General features: G+C 43.3%; 2 protein-coding genes across 27 annotated transcripts in view; one reads left to right on the forward strand and one right to left on the reverse strand.

Annotated features, from left to right (window-relative positions):
* The window catches only part of FBXO36 (F-box protein 36), a 45,035-nt gene extending 30,913 nt beyond the window's left edge, over positions 1-14,122 (reverse strand). Inside the window, exon 1 of one of the 4 annotated variants that reach the window (XR_013999206.1) lies at positions 13,828-14,063. Coding sequence is in view for 2 of the 4 variants with exons in the window: in XM_081142994.1 (XP_080999120.1) it covers positions 13,828-13,984 (157 nt within the window). In the remaining 2 variants the exon portion in view is untranslated. Of the gene's footprint in view, positions 1-13,827 lie in introns of all 4 variants that reach the window. The other 3 variants (XR_013999207.1, XM_081142993.1, XM_081142994.1) reach the window with 3 other exon arrangements.
* The window catches only part of TRIP12 (thyroid hormone receptor interactor 12), a 122,191-nt gene continuing 113,695 nt past the window's right edge, over positions 13,210-21,705 (forward strand). For 5 of the 23 annotated variants that reach the window (XM_081142971.1, XM_081142973.1, XM_081142975.1 and 2 more), the window contains exon 1: positions 14,345-14,556. The gene's annotated coding sequence lies outside the window, so the exon portion shown is untranslated. Of the gene's footprint in view, positions 13,280-14,344; positions 14,557-14,797; positions 14,878-15,030; positions 15,165-17,057; positions 17,087-21,705 lie in introns of those variants that run through there. The other 18 variants (XM_081142987.1, XM_081142967.1, XM_081142968.1 and 15 more) reach the window with 11 other exon arrangements.

Genomic DNA, 21,705 nt, shown 5'->3' on the forward strand with positions numbered 1-21,705 from the left:
TGGAGCGCCGATACCCTGAAGTCTATGACTGCGAATGCGTACAGCTGATTCTCATTATTCACAGTGATTGGGTTCTAGAAAGTCGCCGCAGACGCTGAATTATCCAACCCCAACCCCGAATCACTGCCCTCGGGGAACACAGGGGTAGGTTCCTGCCAGCCTCTGGTCACATTTTCATCAACTGATCAATACATACACTTGTTTTCTCTGTGTTTTTGCTTAAAGAGACTTTATTCAATATGTATTGCTGATTCATTAACATTGAACTCATAAGCAACAGCAGTATAACTCAGGTCTGAACGGAGCCAATACCTGCCTTTTCTCCGTAAGGCACATCGCAGCCTCTTGTACTTAGGACACTAGACAGCACTTCAGCACTATGCTCAGAGGCCATTTTAAACAATGAAATCACCAACAAAATGCACAAAAATGAGGAAAATATGGCACTGAATAGAAAAGGACACTTGTTTACAGAATGAGAGCTGAACTAAGAAGGCAGATGGTGGCCTTGTCCCACCGCAGCTGGGGACATGCCAGTGGGCGGGCTCAACCCTCTTTCTGCTCTGCAGATGTCCAGGAATGACTGCGAAAGCGCCAGGAGGATACTGATTTTGGGGTTCCAAATAAATTTGAGTGAGCAGGCAAATTCACAGATACGGAATCCGTGGGAAATTAGGGCTGACTGAATTGTGCCCCCTCAGTCTTTTGGAAGATTCATCTGTGGGCAGGAAGGAGGACCCGAGATGTGCAGAGCAACTGGGAGACGCGGCAGCACTGGCAAGAGGCGCTGAGGGAGCGGGGGGAGCGAGTGATGAACACGAGCCCAAAGGAAGGGGGACAGGACTTGATTTCCAAATGAACATGGCGGGAGGAAGGGCCAAGTCAGGGAGCGGAGTCAGCGGCCTGAGCTCAGGAAAACGAGGAGCCAAGTCTGGAAGGGAACCGGACCTTGAGGGGCATGACGACGGATTCTGAAAGGAGCCTGTGGCCCTGTCAGATGCTATGTGTTCTTCACTGGGAGATTTTACATTTACCTGACTTAAAAGTACTATTCTAGTACTACGTCTCTCCACTTCCAACCGACCAACCTCATTAATACGACTACTAAACTCATATAGCACTTCCTATACACCAGGCCTTTTTCTAGGTCGCTTATATTTATTAAGTCATTTATTTCTTACGGCCTGTGAGGTATCATTATTAGACCCACTTTTAAGACAGAAAAACTAAGGCAGAGGGTAGTAACCTGTCTGTGGTCCAACAACCGGTCAAGAGTGGGGTCTAATAGAATCTGCATGTTTAATTAACTACCATGTTATACTGGTAGAATTAGTCTGATTTATTGACAAACTCTCCTTTACCACATTGCTGCCTTCCTGCCCCCTCTCTGCCCCATCCCAATGATTCCCACCGCTCCCCCTCCAAACAATTTATGCCTTTGCCAATATTGCTGACTGTTTCTCACCTAAAATAGAACAGTAATAAGCCACATTCCTCTCCTTTCTTCACTCATTCTTCTCCTAAACAAAAAAAATCAATGATCTTTAGCTGTCTAAACCTTGTTATAAACTACAGCCCACAAATCCCTAAATCTTCAGTTTCTTTTCCGAATAATCAACAAAATTCTTTATTTTCTTATAATCAAACCCAGTTTTACTGCTTCTATCAGAAATTTAGCTTTTTCTCTTATATTTAAAATAGTAACATAGTCTAGGCTTCTAGGTACTAATAAAATAATTTTTCTTGCCTGAAACAACTCATATGATATCCTCCTGTTTAAAGAAGTGATAGTCTCTCAAGTTTGACTACTATAATAATTAATATTTATATAACTAGAAAGTCATAAACTGTTAAATAAATATAAGTGTTTTAATTTAAACTTGCCCAGAACATCTGTGCAAATTCTGCTTTGTTTGCGAGCTTTATTTTTGATTTCTCTTTGATTCCTCAAATGTGGCTGGTTTCCAGCGTAGAGAATATGGGAGATTTAGGCAGTCTTTGAGAAAGGTGGGAAAAATTTAGTGAACACAATATTTGTGTCAGGTACCTTTATTCAATGCATATAACCTCATGCAGTGTTTACGACCAGATCTTGGGAGATGTCCACATCAGCAGTTTGTCCAGGTCCAAATACACAGCCACAGTTGCCAGCAAAGTTGCTGATGGACCATGGCTCCTGGAGGCATCACGTATCTACTCACGTGCTTTACAAAGCAATTTGTAGTTTGTTTGTTTTTTTGTCTTCTAACAATAGCCACCATGATTTATGAACTCAAACTTTTAACCTTGTCTTGCATACCCTTATTTACATTGGAGAGGCTGTACCACCCTCAGCTCCCGTCACTGGGGCTGACCTTCCTTGAGCATATTTTTTTCTGCAGGTGAAATTTGGCCTGCCATCCCAGCCACTGACAACTGCACCAGGGCAGCCATCTGACTTGCACCAGTTAGAGTGTTTCCAGTTTTAGGTGATGGAAAACCCCATCAACCTGGTTGGAGTGAAAGAAAAGAACCTCATTGGCATACATAGCCGTAGGCCCTGTTGGCTCCAGAAGCAGCACGCACCACCACGAAGATCCGATTTCTCTTTACCTCTGGGCTCCTTCCTCCTGTGTTGGCTGCACCCACAGGCGGGTTGTCCCTGGTGGTGACAAGCTTACAGCTCCCTGGTGGCGACGAGATGGCTGCTTGCAGCTCCAGGCTCACATCACTACAGCTCACATCACTGTAAGTCCAGGGTAATGGGAATGCTCCATTCTCAACAGTTTCCGCATCTCATTGGCTTGGACTGGGTTCTCCAAATCACAGTGGCCACCGACAACATTGGGTCCAGTCATTTGGACCACATGCAATATGGGTGAGGGAGGTGTGATTTCAGGGCACAGTTATAAGAAGGGAGACAGATGCTCGTTGCAAAAACATTAGCTCTTCATGGACACAGAAAATAGTGTGGTGTAGGCTAGAGGGGTCAATAGTGTGGAGGGGTCAATGGGAAAATAAGGGGTCACTTGTAATACTTTCAACAAAATACAACACATTAGCTCCTCACACATGACCCCAGGACAAGCAATATACAGGCTCTACTGGCCAATGAGGAGGTCTGGTGGGACAAAGCTCCCCACAGTGACAAGTGGCTGAAGAAAAATGAGATCCTCTCTGGAGGAGGTGGAACTTCAGGCCCATTACTGAGCAGCACAGCAGGACACAGAGCCTGAGACATGGCGGGAGACAGGGCGGCCGAGTTCTACAGTGGAGCAGCACGTAAGCCCTGACAAACTCCTGCTGCTGAGTGAAGCCAGGCTAAAGCTGTGGTCCCTTTTTACCTGGCTAGTCCTGGGGCTCTTGGGACCTGCTAAGTCCTCAAGGCTTTGGGCTGTGACTGAGCTGCCAAGATCGCTATCATCTCCAGGTACTTCCTCAGGATGAAGACCCACTGCATGGAGTGGGATGAAGAACACAAAGGCCCTAACCAACCTTTTATGCAGGGAACGTAAAGACAAACAGGAAGGAAAACAAAGGGACTGAATGTGCATCTGGTGGAGGGGCAGAGCCCGCTATTTCCTGTGCCCCAGCAGCCCTGTCGGGCCTGGGGGTGGGGGAGGCTGCTTTCATTCTGCTTCCCACCCCCTGCTCCGGGTTTCATGCCTAAGCAGCCAGCGGGAAAGGCCCACACCCCTCCATGCCGTCACCTTCCACAACTTCTATATCTTACTTGGTAAAACCTTCAAAACATTACTAGGAGGTAAAAAGTATTATATACTTTTTTTTGTTTTGGATAAGAAACAAGACCATTTCACTTGTTCATCTCTTCCAGTCGCCCAGAAACTTCCCGCTGCTTCGCGTCTTCCACATTGCTGTGCCAAGTCTGCCCTGTCCCGCAGCTCTGATCACGTCATTCCTGTGCAAGTCTGCTGTGAATCTCTATTACCTCGAACAATAGTTTTCAAATGTTCAGTTTTCGTAGAACACTTTTATGAAGGGAAAGCTGTACAGATTTTATCTGTATCATTATTTATGTCTACCTATGTCAATTTGTGTTTATCCTTTGAATAAAAGGGGTATTTTTTGGAGGTAGATTTTTTAAAAGCTCAGATTAATAATATTTACTTATTATCAAGTTAATCAGAACAAAGAAACTATTCTAATAAAGAGGACTTTGAAATTAGGCAGTGAAATATTGGTGAAAAAAGAATATTAGTGTTACTCTGCACTAGCAGTCAATATCTGCATTTTATTGTAACAAAAAGAAAATTCTGATCCATGCAGATCATCATAAATCTGTTCATATTTTATCCAGAATGAGCCTTTAAAATGCAAACCTGAGCCCAGCCGGGCGTGGCTCAGCGGTTGAGCGTCAACCTAGGATCCAGGCGATCGGGGTTTGGTTCCCGGTCAGGGCACATGCCCGGGTTGTGGGCTCGATCCCCAGTCGGGGGTGTGCAGGAGGCAGCCGATCAGTGACTGTCTCATCATGGGTGTTTCTCTCTCTCTCCCTCTCCTTTCCTCTCTCTGAAATCAATAAAGATATATTTAAAAAAAAAAAAAGAATTTAGTATTCCAGTCACTTCATCCTCTTAACAATCAATGGCTCTGGTTCTCAGTAACAGGACAAAGCTTCTGATTATGTTCTAAGCAGCCTGAGTGGCCTCGCCACCCTGATCTCTGCACTCCAGCTGCACTGGCCTTCTTTCCAGTCACCCAATCTTCAGGTGGCAGATCAAGCTTCACTTTCTCCGGAGGGCCTTCCCTACGTCTCCGAACAGCACTTGTGTGTCTCTCCTTGACGGCACTTACCATGGTGGACATCTCGTTTGGTTCACATCTTAGTTCAGCCCACATGTTTATTTGCTCAGCATCTAGCTCCGTGAGGGCAGAGAACACGTGCTTTTGCTCCCTATTGTCTCCTTAGTGCTTGGCAAAGCACCCAGTAGCATCCATTACACAGAAAGCACTCAAACATTTGTTGATTGAATTAAAATAATTTTGTTTTAATTGCTGATTTTAGGATACTCTTCAATTCAGAGGATCCAAAAATGTGAGAGTAGTTAAGACTTTCATTTTATAGTTGAATCATTAACAATATCTACCAAATTCTGTGTCCTTATCACAAATACCAAGTTCAAACAAAAAGCATTGAAAATTACTATGTGTTAACTCTCTAGCTTGATGTTAGCATTACAAGGTGGTCAGTGTGTTTTGTGGACTCTCAGTGTTCCAAGATCTGTGCTGAGCTGGTGCATCTGAGCTTCTGATTTTCAGGCTTTGTCTCTCTGATTGTACCTGCCTTGTACAGGCATGAATCCAAACAGGGTTGGTCACAGCTCAGCCTTCCCAAACAATGACACATTTGTGAGAAATTCTACTGTATTCACAGTGATGACAGATGCTTTTCTCTGTGGCCTGTACCAAAACATGTTCATCTAGATTTTGGAAGCACAAGTTAAGGTGTTAAAATTTGATACATAAACATTTGAGGGTGTAGGTATTTCCTTTGTATTACAACTTTTAAATTAGTGGGAAATATTCCCAAAGAGGGGATTTGAATGAAAAGTTTGTGGAACCTCACTGGTCAACTAATTTGTAAAACCAAAGGGTAATTTGAAAACCACTGACTGGCTGGATCATGTCTTAATTTTTTATTTACCAGGCACTTCCTGATCTGCTCCCTGGCTGCTCCTCAGTGGTCCTGACACCACCTTTACAACCTGCAATAGCACATGACTTATCGCCCCTGGTACAAGTGCTGGGCTCACACATCTTTGGCTCACAGGACTGTTCCCAGCTCTTCATCTTCATCTCAGGTCACATTCAGTCCTCAAGAAGTCTTCACAGACCTACGTGGGATACCCTCCAAAGCTCTCACCAGATGGCTCAGATCTTCACTGTCCAATCCCCTTGCTATAATCTGCGTTGTCAGCATGGTACAGGACTTGGTGTGCAGCGAACACTTAATGAAGCCCTTTCTCTCTCAGCCTTGCCAACCTGGATGGTTTCAATTTTTGCCAATGAAAAAATGTGTGACTTGTGGCTTTAAACTGTATTTCTCTGATCACTAGTAAGGTGAAGCATCTTTTCATATGTTTATTAGTCACATGTATTTCTTCAGTAACTGTTCAGAGCCTTTGCCTATGTTTCTATGAGATTATTTATCTTATTAATTTGTAGGATTAATACTCTTTGAATACAGAGTATATTAACCCTTTGCTTGATAAATATGTGGTTAACATTTTCTCCCAGGTAGTTTATTAAGTTTGTTTTAAGTATCATTCATAAAACAAAATTTTATCTAAATGTACATGATCTGCCATTCCTTTCCTTTATGGCTTCCAGATTTGGAGTCTTATGTAGAATCTACCTCCAGATTAAAACAATATTCTCTCTTTTTTCCTTATGGCACTTTCACAGTGTATATCTGTGTGCAAGAACTTAGCTCTTCAATCCATATAAAACTTTTCAACATATAGTACAAGATAAGGGATTTTTTTTATTTTGTGACAATTTTTATTGCCAATTGTCACAATAATTATTGAATGGTTCTCTATTTCCCCACTGATTTGAAATGTCAAGTGGGCATTTTAGATAAGACACAGTGGAGGGAGAGGATTTGGATGTGGGGAGTCTAACAGGAAGTGGCCCAGATGATTGGGCCCAAGTGTACAGTGACAGAGTGGGAAAGCAATGGGTGTTATTTAAGGCATGATGAGCACGGTGGTCCTGGAGTTGAGATATTTGATCTGAAGCATTATTTGGAAAAAACCATCAAACTTAAATTTTAGTATATAACTAAAAGATCATTTCTTGTTTTTGTTTTTTTAAATAAAATTCACCATCCATTCAAAATAGAAACTTTTAGCAAACTTGAAATAAAAAAACCCATTTTTAATCTGATTTTTATAACCTAGAGCAAATACTATACGGCAAAATATGAAAAGCCTTCCGCATAAGTCCAGGAACAAGAAACAAATGCCTGGCGTCATTTCAATATTTTAGTAGAAGTCTTAGCCAATGCAATAAGGCAAGGATAAAGAAGACGTGAGGATTAGGAAGGAAGAAATATATGTCATTGTTCACAGATGACATGAATGTGTCAGAAAATCTAAAAGAATTATAAATTAGTAACTGACTTAGCAAGATCACTAGATCTTGATAAAAGTTCTAGATAAGAGGAAATTTACTAGAAGCAAAAGTCAATTGTTTTTGTTACTAGGTACTAATAGATGTCAATTCACCAAACATGGGTCAACACATTCATTGTAATCCCAATCAAAACATCAATAGAAACATAATCGGACTGTAAAAATAAATAACATAGTTGTGAGATGACTAATCAGCTACTACAACCAGTTTCATTGAAATGTGAAGTTTGACTAATTTGTCATTGGAAAAAGACAATGCAGTATAAATACTTAAACATTTTTCAGTATTTGCTGCCATATACCAGGCACACTACTGGGTGTTTTCCAAAGAGCATTCCACAGAACCTCAGTTTCTGAGATACTCAAGAGAAAACTGGGTTCCATAGGCACATGCCTGTAGGAAAAACTCCATGCTGCAATTTCCTCTTGGAGATTTCACGCTGCGCAATAGGATTTTAAAGGCTCTAAAAAATTCTGGAGAAGAGAAGCAAAAAGAATTGTGTTTAATCCTAGATTTTCCTAACTTATTTGATCATGAAAGCTCTCTTAGAGAAACAATGGTCTAGAGTGCTCTTTTTAGAAAAGTTTTTTTTATATGTTTATTGATTTTAGAGAGAGAGGAAAGGGGGAGGGAGAGAGAGAAAGATGGATGTGGGAGAGAAACATTTATCAGTTACTAACCTCTTGTACACCCGGGACCAGGAACCTAACCAACTCCCCTTTCGGTGTACAGGACGATACTCCAACCAACTGAGCCACCTGACTGGGGCTACAGGTGCTTTTTTATATACATTTGGTTGTCACCAAATCTGTTAAGCAGTGAAGGGTTGAACTGTTCATTTTAGAGATGAAGAAATGGAACCTCTGGCAGGTGAAGATTTATAGCAGGCCATACACCTAGCTAGTAATACAGAATCTTTGGTGCAAAACTCAATTTTTCTAAAAAAAACCCAAAAAAACCCAGGGCTTTCTCCGGGGTAAAACACTACTTTCATGTGAAGTAGCATTTTAGAGATAGAATAAACCTTAGTGATCTCTTAGACTAGTAACCTTATTATGTTGATGAGGCAACTGGGGCCCAGACAAATTAAGTGCCTTGCCCCAGGTCAAGAGCTTGCAGACTAGCAGGAAGAATAAAAGGATACATGACTCAGTGACTCCCAATTAAGTGCTCTACTGCCCCACATAATTAGGAGGCAAATCTGTGTCAATGCAGGGTGAACCCAAATTAACTGCCCAGATTGAGTAGGCGCTCATAGGTGCTGAATGCACCATTTACCTGGAAATAGATGATACTGGGGCTATGTCAAGTTGTCATGTAATTTTGAAATGAGGGCCTAGGAGCCACTTGCCTAGGCTATAACATGGTAAAGCACTAAATATTGTTACCTTTAAGAGTTTAATCACATTATTTGTATTACTTTCTCCCTCTCCTTCGAAAAGTGCCACATACCACTTGAAAACACTAAAAGGAGTCGAAATTTTGGATTAAAAGCGATTTCACAACTCTAATGGGGCACATCCTGGAGTGTCACAGGTTGGGAATGGAGTTTTCTGAAGTGCGTCAGACATGAGGAACAGAAGAGCAATGCGGAGGGACAGACACCTGCGGAACCTGCCGGGCCAGGCCGGGCAGGGCTGGGCGGGGCCGGGCCTCTGCAGCAGGTGCTGCCGTCGGAAGGCGCAGCAGGCAAAGTGAAGCCTTCGGGGGGCACAGCGGGGCTCGGGCTCTAAAATGCAGGGCAGAAGGGGACAGCCTACCTTTTAACCACAGCAGGAAACACACAGCGCCGGGGAAAGAGCTGGAAAAGAGGCGGCTAAGCCAAACCATAGGAAGCGGGAGGGTAAAATACATGCACGCCAGAGGGTGTCTCCTCTTGGGCTTTTTAAAGCAGCAGCCGTGGCGCGAGTGAGAACACTCTGGCTGTGGCTGGTGCCACTGGGCAGAATGGGCAGGGTAGCTGTGAAGTCTGCAGAAACAGTCAGCTCATCAGAGGCGGAGTCCACCAGGGAGAGCAAAGAGTGAGCTTTCTCTCTCCATGTATTTGACTCTTGGGGACCTTCTGTGGGGGACAAGCCTACAACAGAACACGATTTAGGGGTTCCTGGGTTCCCTGAGAAAATACCATCACCATATCAAGTTGACTGTACCCCGTCTAGCTCTTAAAATCTACAATCTGGTTTCTACTTAATATGATTTCAATTTATTTGAGACACCCTGTTCCCTGAGCTTTAGAGGGGAAAAAAATCTATTCAGCGCACCCTTTGCCTTTTTTAACCCTCCACATCTTTTAGTAGCTCATTACTAATGTGCTATCGCACACCCAAAAAGGCAAGAGAGGGCAATCCTTTAGTTTCTCAAAAGTAATTATTACCTACATTCAAAATGAAAACAAAAGCAAAGATGTAAGGTGAGAAGTTTCTAGACACTAACATCTCCTTAAAATTTCCCATGTTGCACCCCCTCTAAATTGGTAGAATTAGAATTATTTATACCCCCCCCTCAAAAAAAAAACACCCCTCAACACAGCAGGACCTTTTGTGACAACAGTTATTAATACTGCCCATCATTTAATGTGGGAGGTGGTGCTGGTGGAACTGGTAGAGGCTGGTGCACAGAGGAGGGCAACTTCTCTGAGTAAGAGTTAACCATTTAAAACTTTATTGCTTTTCTGATTATAAAAATAAATACTCACTGTAGAAAAATTCAGATCTTTCAGAAATATGTACTGCAGAGAGTGAAAGCAATCCCTGAGAGTGAATCACTCCAGTTCTTCCCTCCAACATTTATTTAAAACAAAACTGTAGTTGTTTTTCAATGGGATCATCTCATGTTTAACCCAGCAACTTGCTTTTCTTGGTTAAGACTTTATTTGGCCTACTGAATAAATAAGAGATAACATCACATCATTTAAAAAGGTTGTGTAGTAGTCTATAGAAAAGATGTTTTTACAATTATTTTACTTTGGTGAACATTTTTGCTCACATATCCTTGTACACATGTGAAAGCATTTTTGGATATAAAATCCTAGATACGGATTTGCTAGGTCAATGCGTGCATGTGTTCATATTTTCATTAGACTGTTCTTAAATTTTAAATCTGGTCAGTGGCTTGAAATGGCATTTGCAATTCTTTGTTGCAAATTCTCTCGAACCATATCACCAAGTCTAGTTTTCTTTAATTCCCTTTTCAGGAGTCACTAAGGTAACAGTTTGGTGTCACAGGCTCCCTAAACAACCCCAGTTTGTCAGCGTAACAACTCTAGAGCATGTGAAAAACATTTGCCATTTTCGGAGGTGAGCTTTTGGATTTTTTTTTTTCTTTCAGATGGTATTAGCTTCAGGTATGTTTTTAGACTTTTGAGTAGGATTTAGAAAGACAGATAAAATAAGACAAATCTACTACCCAATCCCTCTCCCTTCCTTCATCTGCTGGAGAGAACATGATGGTGCTCTTGGGACAACCACCTGGGTTATTAGCTGCAGGCGGCCATATCTGCCAATGCTCATCTATTTAGGGTATGGGTACTATTTCTAGCAGTTTTTCAGTATTTGTCATATTAAACCTAAGCCACTAATTCTGACTACACTTCCATTTTGACAGCATAAAGAAGACAGACTGACTTTCAAGAGCAAAATACTTAGAATAGTACCTTCCTGAACCACCCATTCTACAGCGACTTTTGCTTCCTCTGATCTCACAGATTTTAAAATTTGTTATTCATTGACTTGGCAATTTTCCTTTGGACTTCAAAAAAAGATACAAAAGTTAAACCATTTAAGTGTTTATATAAATCAAAGGACTAACTATATTCTCCCCAATCTACTACATGCTTCATGAGAGGAGGGACTTTGTTTGGTTCACTGATGTTTCTCAGCATTTATGACAGTACCTGGCCTATAAAAGGTGTTCAATACATATTTGTTGAATGAATGATAAATTCTTGGAAGGCAGGAATCTTCTTATATTTTGCATCCCCATAGTAAATGCCAAGTTGCTGATGAAAATTAAGGAAAGAATCTTCATTCAGGAACACAACTTAAGGCTTTCTTAGAAGCCAAGTGTGAAATATCCCTGGCCTAAATAAAATTCAAGATTTTTTCCAGCCTTAACTTTTATGAAGTACTAGTTTTCAAAAAATTAGAATCCAAATATATATATACATGTATACTAAAATTAGAGTAAGAATAATTGGTTCTTTGACTTAGAAAGCAGTGTACTGATTTTTCTAAACCTTTAGATTATTATAAAGATCAGATTTGAGCATTAAACTATTTTGACCTCAAGCTGTATTCTATAAGGCCCTTTTTAAAAACAAAACAAAACAGAACCCAAACAAAAACATGGCATCAAGCTGTTAACTGCGGATGCCCCGTAAACCTAAAAAAATATTTTTTAATGTTACTGTATAAGCAAGAAGGCAAAGGAAATATTTATGTACATTTTATATTCTGTACTTTGCCAACGGTGGTATGACACTAATGAGAGACATGTCTGCCTTCAAATCCATGTCAAATGTGCAGTTATTTGGATTTAAAGCCAATAAAAATAAAAGCAGTAAAAAAGTATAAAAAAGGGAGTCAGAGTGAAAGAAGGACCCATCTAAGCCTAGTCCATATTTTGAATAATACACAACATTTGGGGGAATAAAGGCAGAAAGAAAGTGAGAGAAAAAATACAAGAGTAAGTTTTAGAAAGTTACTCCAGAAAAAAGTCCATGTCATAAAACACATTTTAATTCTAGTCTTTTAGTACTTATTTATGTCAGACCACCTCTTACTGGATGTTTGGTTTCCTGTGTTGAGACTTAGAAAAATTACCTTGTGGTTAGAAAATAGCATAGTCTCAACACAGTTGACTGAAAAGACTATTTTTTTGGCTTACTATTTCTTACAACAAATTCTACTTTGAACCGAGAGTGAATTAATCAGATTTGAGATTAACTCTCACTGGTAAAACTGTAGTGAATATATTTAGTTTGCTTAAAAAAGAAAATGGACCATCTCTGGGAGAGGATTTTATACATAAGCAACTCAGAAAGAACAGGGCCTAGGATAAAGGAGAGTTTGTACTCTGTAAAAAAAAAACACAAAAAAAGAATACTTGGGGGAGGGAAGATTTCATAAAAGAGAGTAGTTAAAGGAGGGCCCGTGCCCAAGTTAGACTAGAGGGCAAAGTCTGAAGAACATCAACAACAGAAGGGTTCTTGGGGAAAACTAGAGCCGGGGGCGCTCCTACGGTTAATTTCCTAAAACAAAACGGTGAACAAGCATTCACCTTGCTGAGGCCATCAAGAGAAAGAATTGCTCCAAAAAAAATTTTTTTTAAACACACGTTATGGAAAAGACTGTAAAATAAAAATCAGAACATTCTTCCTTGAGGTGGATGAAAATAAAAAATGAAGTGGGAACAGGGTAAGAAGGTATCATTGGTTTCCGTTGATTACGTTCGAAAGCGAAGGACGGGTAGGATCATACATCTTAAAGCGAACGGAAAACAGTCGTTCCTAAGAACCGCAAAAAAGCAAATTTCAACAATGAAGAAATTCCAATTAAATACGTAAAAATTCCTAAAAAAGGTTTAACTAAAAAAAAATCTAACTGGCAGGCTATCACGTGGTAATATGAATATTATGCTTTTAATATTTATAAATTTCCGATTCAAAAAAAACAAAGTATGTATTATTTCTATTTTAAAAGGTGCTTTTAAAGCTACAAAAAGAAAAACAACGGTGATCTGCCTATTTTATTGAACGGTTCATGGAAAAACGGATGACACATTCACTCTGTACCCCAAAACAAATACAAAGTTCTCCGTGGGGCGTGATGGGAATACCGGCTATTAAAGCGCAAGGTGCGCGCACGTCCGTCTGGGTGACGGGCCGAGGCCAGGCCGGGGCTCGGCGCAGCCCCCGCGCAGGCCCTCACGTCCCCGGCACCGCGCAGCACCCCGAAGCCCACCTTCAGCGGCTAACGGGGTCCTCAGGACAGGCCGGCGGCTGCTCCGCTCCAGCGGCGGCCGAACCCCCGCGTCCCCGCGGCCGGGCCGATGTCACCATGGGCGGGGCTGACGCGCGGAGCCGCCGAAACCTGTTAGTACCACCCCCCGCACACTTTCAATGGGACAGAAAGGCTCCCCGAAGGTAAGGGCGACGCTCTCAACCCTCAGTTCCCACTAGAGACGAGGAAGTGGTGATGTGGCCGTGAGACGCGGCAGGGCCACAGGGAGATTTTCAAAACCCCCCCGGGATTGAGTCCTACCCAGGGAGAGAGATCGTCCCCCTCTTTCCGCCTCCCGGCCGGCTCCTCCTCGGGACACTCGGCCGAGTCTGTCTTTCCCTCCGGCCCACGCCGAGGCGAGGCCGCACGCAACCCCCGGACGCCCGCTTCTCTCTTCGCGCGGAGAGAACTCCACGGGTAGGAACCCGGGGGGCAGGACGGGAGAGGGCGGCTTTGTGGGGAGGCAAAGAAAGCTCGTCAGGCACGAGCCGGGCCGGGGTGGGGAAGGGACAGGCGGGCCGCCGGGCCGACCGCGGAGGCCGAGGTGACGAGGGAAATCTGCCGGCCGGGAGCCGGGACCCAGAGCTTCCGGCGGGCCACAGTCGCTCTCGGCCTAGCGCGGCTGGAGTCCCGAGCTCCACCGGGGCGGGCAGGTAGTTAGTAGAGAGAGTAAAGTGGGGCTCGCACTTGCCTGGGATCGGGTGATCAATAGCTGGTAATAGTCTTTGCTCGGCGCCGGGCCTTGTCCTAAGATTTCGTAGAGAGTCTCTGGCAGCCACGACGCCATCTTGGGACGCCACCGTCGTCGCTAAGACAACCAGGAAGGGGCGGGGTTTGGTTGGGGTCATGAGGCCAAAGCCCTAGTTTAAATCGAACTCCGCTTTTGCGCTGGCAGGGCGTTTCTAACTTGGGGCGATGTCCCCCTTCTCCAAGGGTCTCAGGGAACGCAGATCTGTGAAATTTCTACCTCAGGTCTCCGGTGACCCGAAAGGGAATTAGTTCCTGCTGCCACGGGGGGGCGGGGGGTGACCCCGGCGGAGGGATATCAAGTGAGCTGCCCATTCCCCTTCCTGGTCCCTCGAAGGGATCGGGAGGAGGTCGCAGGCCGCCGGGGAAGTCGGTCGGGGCGTTAGGGGAGGGAGGGGCGATGTGATGGGCCGCGAGTAGGCAGCGGGGCCGGTCCCGCGGACGAGCCCGTCAGCGCAGTCGGAGCGCAAAGTAGTTCCCGAGGGTGTTGGAACGGGCGGGGAGGGAGGCGGCGCGGGCGGAGGCGCACGCCGGCCGCGGTGCTGCGGCTCAGCTGATAATTGAAGGGACCCGAGGATCCGCCACCGCCGCCGCCGCCGGGGGGGTGGGGGGAGCGAGTGGAAGTTACTGCCGCGCCACCGAGTCCGGACCGGAGACTTTGGGGCCCAACTAGGTAACTGGGGCGCAGTGGCGAGCGGTGGGGCCAGGCCTGGGGGAGGGGGATGTGCTGAGGGGTTGGGGGGTGGCGGTGGGGAGGAGCTGGAACAGAAAGTCCCAGGAAGCCCGGTGTCATCGCCGCGAATCGGCTCCGGCTCGGCCTGCTCCCGGAGGCAGCGGCGGGGCCGCGGAAGGACCGGGCCGGGGGTTGCCTGGAGAGGCGCTCGAGGGGCACCGCGGCCGGAGGACCCTGGACCGGGCGGGAGCTGCGGGGGGGGGCGTCGCTGGGTCCCCTCTCCGGTCCCCCGCAATGAGGAGGGCGCTTTACGGAGCCGGGGTGAGGCGTTCGGGTGTTGGAGCCCAGAGGGGGCCGGGGGGGCCGGAAGTGGGCTTTGGAGCTTGGAGGGCGTCTAGGAAGAGAGAAAGTGGGGGGCCGGAAGTGCAGGTGGGGGGTGTGAAGGCTGCGAGGGTTCCCCGGAAATGGGATGGGGGCCCGGAAACCGGGAGAGGGGAGGCTCCAGGGCCAGGGACGGCCCGGAAATGGAAACTAGGGAGCAGCTCGAGTGACAACAGTTGTGGCAAGCGAGGGTCAGGAGGGACAGGCCGGAGTGACTTTAGACCGCAGTAAGGGGTTTCCTGCCAAGGGGGACGGTTGAGGGCGGGCGAGGCCGCCGGCGGGTCCGCGCCGGGCAGTTTCGGTCGTGGGAAGTTGAAGCTGAGGGAGGCGGACGCGACGGGAATGGGCATGCCGGGGGCGCGGGGAGAGGCCGAGCAGCTTGGCCGAGGGGCGCGGAGCACCCCGTAAAGAGGCCGGTGGGGGAGTGGGCGCCCTGGACTTGGGGGAGGTGGGCCGATTGTCACTCCGGTCGTGCTAGCATTCGGAGCGAGCGCGGCGGTGAACTTATTTATACGTGGGTTACATAAAAGCTGGTACAGCGTTGGCCCATTCGGCTCCCCCCCTCGCCGCCTTCTCCACAGCCTGTGGGTGTCTAGTCCCGAAACAACTTCGAGGGGAGTTCAAATAACGAAGGTGTAAAGCCCCAAATGCTGGCCTCCGGGTCCTCCCTTCCTCAGAATGGGAGAGAGCCTCAGCTCTCAGAGGGGAAATTAGTGAAGATTTAGAAACACATGCCAGTCGGGGGAGAGGAGGAGAGCGTCCCGCCGGGGGGCGGGAGGGAGTCGGTTGCCCTCCCTGCGAGGTGAGCGGGGGACGGAAAGGGCCGCCCCTCAGCCTGAGACAGATTTGTTTGTTTGTGATAAGGCCGGTTCCTCTGGGGGAGGTTAGCCGGAGCTTCGAGCCTGGCGGTGGGTAGTTTAATTGCTTCTTAGTTAATTGGGGGAGGGACTGTGTCCGTGTGTAAACATTCATGTATGCGCGGGGGTGGGGGTGGGGTGGGGTCGGGGTCCCCGATCAATAGAGCAGTGAGTCGGTCCTGAGCGGACTTCCAACTGCTCCCCTCCTGTCTCCCTTCCCGGTCCGCGTTCCCCGATCTTGCCCGCGCTGCCAAATCACCCGATCCCCGGGCTTTCCTCCGTTTGTAGGCCCTTTAGTGGTGTGTGTAACTTTCTAGTCCTTTCTTGTCTCTGTAGATAATTTTGGCATTTCATTTTTTAAAGACCCTGATAGTTGAGACTCAGAATCTCCTTTCTAAAAACAAAACAAAACAAAACAAAAATATATACAGGATAGAAAGTTGAAAGAGCTATTGAGTGGGGTAAAAAACCAAGTCTTGGAACAAAGGTCCTAGTTGTTAGGAAAAAGGCTAGAGGCCTGTATGTGAGGCTTCTGTGTGTCGAATTTACCCGGGGTGGGGGCTTGGAGAAGGTACATGGGGTTGAGGAGTGGAATTATCAGAGGTTTAGAGACAATAAATTACAAAGGTTGTTGGTGAGGTTTATTTTGATATTTATATCATGCAAGGAGGTTAATATTGTGTGAATTTTAGAGTAAGCACAATTTATAATTCTTTTGAAACTCCCTGCTCCATGTTCAGCCCCAGGAATATTGAATTAATGTGGCTTTTATATCTTTGTGAGATTGGGGAGTTTTTATTTCATTTATTTTAAGCTTAAGAGAGCACATTAACATGGTTGGGGTTTGTGGGCTTTTTCCACAACTGCCTTTCTATGAGCGTGCCAGTATCCATAAGAATTGAATAACTGTAATTAAGATTATCATTTTTTCCATTTGCTCCCCAGTTTTTCAGGAGTTTGAGTGGTTATTAAATCTGCTCAGCTGACATTTACTACTTAGTTTGTGTTCATGAACAGACTTTTTGTTTTAGTTTTTCATTTATTTTTAAAAGTTTTAGAATGTTCTAGAAGGTGCTAAACTAAAATAATTATATTTTAAAAATGAAGGGGATGCTAGTCCAGGGTAAAATAAATGATTTCTAGCAAAGTAAATTTGAAGTAATGTTTACCTTTGCATTCTAACTTTTACAATTACTGGATTTATGTTATCTACATATGATTTTATGTTCCTATTTTAAAGACTTCATCCTAGCAAAGAGACCCAAACTGGTTTAGGAATTCGTACCCCAACAGTAAGTACTTGTGTGACCTTCAGTTCTTTACTGACCTTATCAGGTCTCCAGTTATTTTATCTGTAAAATGGGTGGGGGTTAGGGGGTGGAGAATCACTATCTTACCTCACCTTGTGGATGTGAGACTCAGTGAATATAATGGCTGTGAAAAACTGCAAACTGCTAAATAAGTATAAGATATTAGTTTCAGGAAATTACATTAGCTATTTTGAGGTCATTAAAGAAAAAAACAGCTTCTGCCCTGGCCAGTGTGGCTCAGTTGGTTGGAACATCGTCTTGTACATTAAAAGGTGGCGGGTTTGATTCCTCCTGTTCATGGCACATACCCAGGCTTCTGGTTCTGTCCCTGGTCAGGGTAAATGCAGGAGGCAGCCGATCAATGTCATCTCACTCCCCAACTCCTCTCTCTAAAATCATTAAAAACAGTTTAGCAGTGGTGATTTGGGGAGGTTGCTGGTAGTTTGAAGATAAGAAGTTATAGCACTTTATAATTTTAAATTGCTCCTAAATTGGTAGTGGAACTTGGGCCCAATGTCTGTCTGTTAAAATAATTTTTGTTTTGCATCACCATGCTAGATAATTTTTCATCTTACAGCCTACTGAATAAATTTGTTAATCCTCTTTAGAGAAATTTTAAATAAATTTATTTTCATTTTTATTTCTTCTGTGTCTATGAATTTGTTTTTTTGTTTAATCCGTTCACCTTTTTTACCCAGCTCCCCAAACCTCACCTCTGACAGCTATTAGACTGTTCTCTGTATCTTTGAGTCTGTTTCTATTTTGTTTGTTAGGTTTTTTTGTTCATTAGATTCTCACATAAGTGAAATCATATGGTACTTGTCATTCTCTGACTGGCTTATTTCACTTAGCATATTACTCTCCAGGTCCATCCCTGTTGTTGGAAAAGGTAAGATTACCTTCTTTTTTTATGGCTGAGTAGTATTCCATTGTGTAAATGTACCACAGCGTTTTTACCCACTCATCTATCTACTGAGGGGCACTTGGGCTGCTTCCAAGTCTTGGCTATTATTAGTAAGTAACACTGCAGTGAACATAGGGGTGCATATATTCTTCGAATTAGTGTTTCAGGTTTCTTCGGATATACTCCCAGAAATGGAATCTGGGTCATAAGGCGGTTCCATTTTTTGAGGTAACTCCATACTGCTTTCCACAGTGGCTGCACCAGTCTGCATTCCCACCAACAGTGCACTGGGGCTCCCCTTTCTCCACATCCTCACCAACACCTTTTGTTATCACATTTTAATTATTGGCAAAATATGTACCTGTTCTTGGTTCGTGACTCTTACAGAACTGACTTTCTAATAGAGACTACAATTGAGGAATATTTCTGAATCTTAATCTCTTTTTTTAAAATATAGAATCTAGGAGGTTTTTTATTTTTGTTTTAATTTTAAGTGGACGGGTGGGGATCTTTTTGAGCAAATGTGATTAACGATTGCCCTTTTATTTTTTTCTGTTTGCTGAAGTAATTTGATGGACTCAAGTTGAAAACTCAGCCTGCTTGTTGCTTCTCGTCTTCACTCAAGTTCTTGCTACTGCCAGCCTGACCACTTTTCCCTCATTTAAATCATTTTAGGTTCATTTCAAATCACTTTCTTAAAACTTTCTTTTATTTCTTGGTTGTTTAGTATGCTTCATTTTGGGATTGTAGTGCTAACTTTGTTGATGTGTTGCTTTTATTTCCATACTGGATTATAGGCTTCCTGAGAGTAAAATTGCTCTAACATCACTGTGTTCTGCATGAAGGTGCACTCATAAACCTGATTGAAAATACTAGCTATTTTCCTTTCTACTCCAAACCGATAATGTTAACCTGGTCTTGCAACCAGTCTTCCTGCTTGGAAAGGATCTTGGCCCCAACAGATTCCTCAGGATGCTGTTTGGTTTAGTGATCACAGACTCTTCACACCTTCCTGACTACTGTAACATCAGAGTGCCTAGATAGAGTGCTGGAATAAGAATTTGGTGGATATTATACAATAAATATAATTTGTAGATTGTTATGTAATCTTGGTGTTTGTAGTTCTTAACAGGTAATAGCATTATGTTTTGTATTTTCTAATTTTTATTTTTTTATTGATTTCAGAGAGAGGAAAGGAGAGAGAGATAGAAACATCAATGATGAGAGAGTCATTGATTGGCTGCCTCCGGCACAACCTCCGCTGGGGATCAAGCCCATTACCTTGCATTACCCTGACCAGGAATTGAACCGCGATCTCCTGGGTCATAGGTTGATGCTCAGCCTCTGAGCCACGCTGGCTGGGCTGTGTATTTTTTTAAATAAGTGCCTGTGTATAGTTCAGATAGCTGTTACAGATTTCTTGAAGGCATAAAACCCTAGCAATTGTTCTTTATAATCTCTACCTGTTCTGCTCGTTTACTCAGTACATATTAGGTGCTTGCTGCTGAACTAGTCTCTTGATTTTGATTTAAGTAAAATTTAACTTGGTTAATGTTCTGGATTTTTAAAAATGCAGTTCCCTAGTACACCTGAAACTTATATAATGTTATTAACAGTGTTATCCCAATAAATTTAATTTTAAAAAAATGCAGTTCTTTAATTAAATCTAATATCCTAATTTATTGATAGTTTCAAGTTATTGGCAAAAGAAGTTGTTTCCTAGACTGATACACGTCTGCTTAATAGTTTATCTCTGAGGCCTTTTAGATTTTGGTTGTGGTTTTTTGTAGTTTCATTAAACTGGATTGGCCAGAAGAAAAAGGAGCTTGCCTGATATTCAGACTTACCTGTTTGGTCTTGAGTGTGTAGAAGCTGTCGGTCATAGTCAATTTTATGGTTATGCTGGATTTAAAAAGTCATTTTAGTGGCCTAGAGTAAAAAGGCTACCTGCTACTCTGTGTTCTTTGTTTCTAATATGTTTTTATTGATTTCAGAGAGAGGAAGGGAGAGGAGGAGAGAGAGAGAAACATCAATGATGAGAGAGAATCGTTGATCGGCTCCCTCCTGCACGCCCCCTACTAGGGATTGAGCCCGAAACCCAGGCATGTGCCCTGACTGAGAATTGAACCATGACTTCCAGGTTTATGGGTTGACACTCAACCCCACTGAACCACACCGGCTGGGCTCTGTGTTCTTGCTTTAGTGAATTAGCACTGTTGAAGCAAGAGTATCTGATGTGAAGGTAAAAGACTTGGGTTCCAGTTCTGGCTGTGCCTTTTTTATCTCTGTGTCCTTGAGCAAATAACCTTTGTGAGTTTCGAGTGCTTAATCTGAAAATTGTGGTTTATTACCTAGAATTGTCATTTATATGCTAAACACTATATTTAGGAAATTAGCCTACAAAGATGGATTGGAACACAGGGCCCTTCCTCCACCGGTTCATTGCAGCATTGAGATTGCATCGTTTGGTAACACCCTTCTACCTAGAACATACTTCTGTATTATATAGGTATACTACTTGAAAATATTTGAGTATCCATTAGTATTCCATAGCCGATTATGAATTTCTTTACATAATATGAATTCTTTAAATGTTTTTTGAACGAATAAGTATTCTGAGAATAAAATGATACTGTAAGTGAAAATATTTTGTAATTATTTAATGTCCTTTTTGTTTTGATAAACGTTTTGGATTATTAATGCTAAAAAAAGATTTGGGGAGTTTTCTTTTTAATCTGTTGGTATATACTTTAGAGAAAGCTGTCTGCTACTCTGTGTTCCTTTAAAGTTGCTTTAAATCATACATATTAAAAAAATTAGGGCAAGCCATTTTATATTCCTTAATTGTCCATCTTTTTGCATATAGTAGCTGATCATTTAAATGCAACTTTGAGTACTTAAGTATGTTTTGATGCAGTGTGCACATTTATTAAATATAAGATTGGGTTTTATATATCATTCTAGTTTATTCTTTGTTCCTTATTTATTTTTATAAGTGTGATATTATTATCCATACAGGATTTTGAAGGCTATTTATAGGCTGAATTGTCTATCAACAAGCCTTCAAGACTTGAAATTACAGCATTTCAATGTGTATGTTAATCAGCTTGTTGGCTGTAATAACCAATGAATTTTCTACCCTGACTTCAAAACTCTTACTCATTCCACCTGTGGGTGGCATTCTGAATAAATAGATGTACCTTGTGCCATCTTCTTAAGGTCATATTAATTCATTCCGAAGTCCTACTGGTAAACATGTATTATGCCTTGAAAACCCAAAGTGAGTTTTTACAAATAGTCTGTCTGCAATTCACTGTTGAGTTGTAATTTAAGATGCTTTGTGTCCTTAGAGAGCAGGTTCATGGAGATCATATGGAGGGCCTCCCCCAACCTCCTTTTTAAAATTCTTGAAAATCAAGTGCTTGTAGTTGCCTTGTAAATAGCAAGTATATGAAAAATGCTACAACTTCTGCTATGGCTCAGTATTTGGTAATCCTGTCTGTTTTGCACTTTGGTTGCATGCAGTCAGATTGAGCTGCTTGTTCTTCTCTGAACATACTCAGAAACTGCAACACCAGTTTTGATTGATTGCCTGGATTAATACCCCTCCACCAATTTATACCTCTTATTGTTACATATACACACTTTCTTCCAGTAGCTTCTGTAAAATCTTTTCTCTCCTCTACTATGATAATTT

This window comes from Miniopterus schreibersii (genome assembly GCF_964146895.1).
Source record: "Miniopterus schreibersii genome assembly, chromosome: 7".
NCBI lineage: Eukaryota > Metazoa > Chordata > Mammalia > Chiroptera > Miniopteridae > Miniopterus > Miniopterus schreibersii.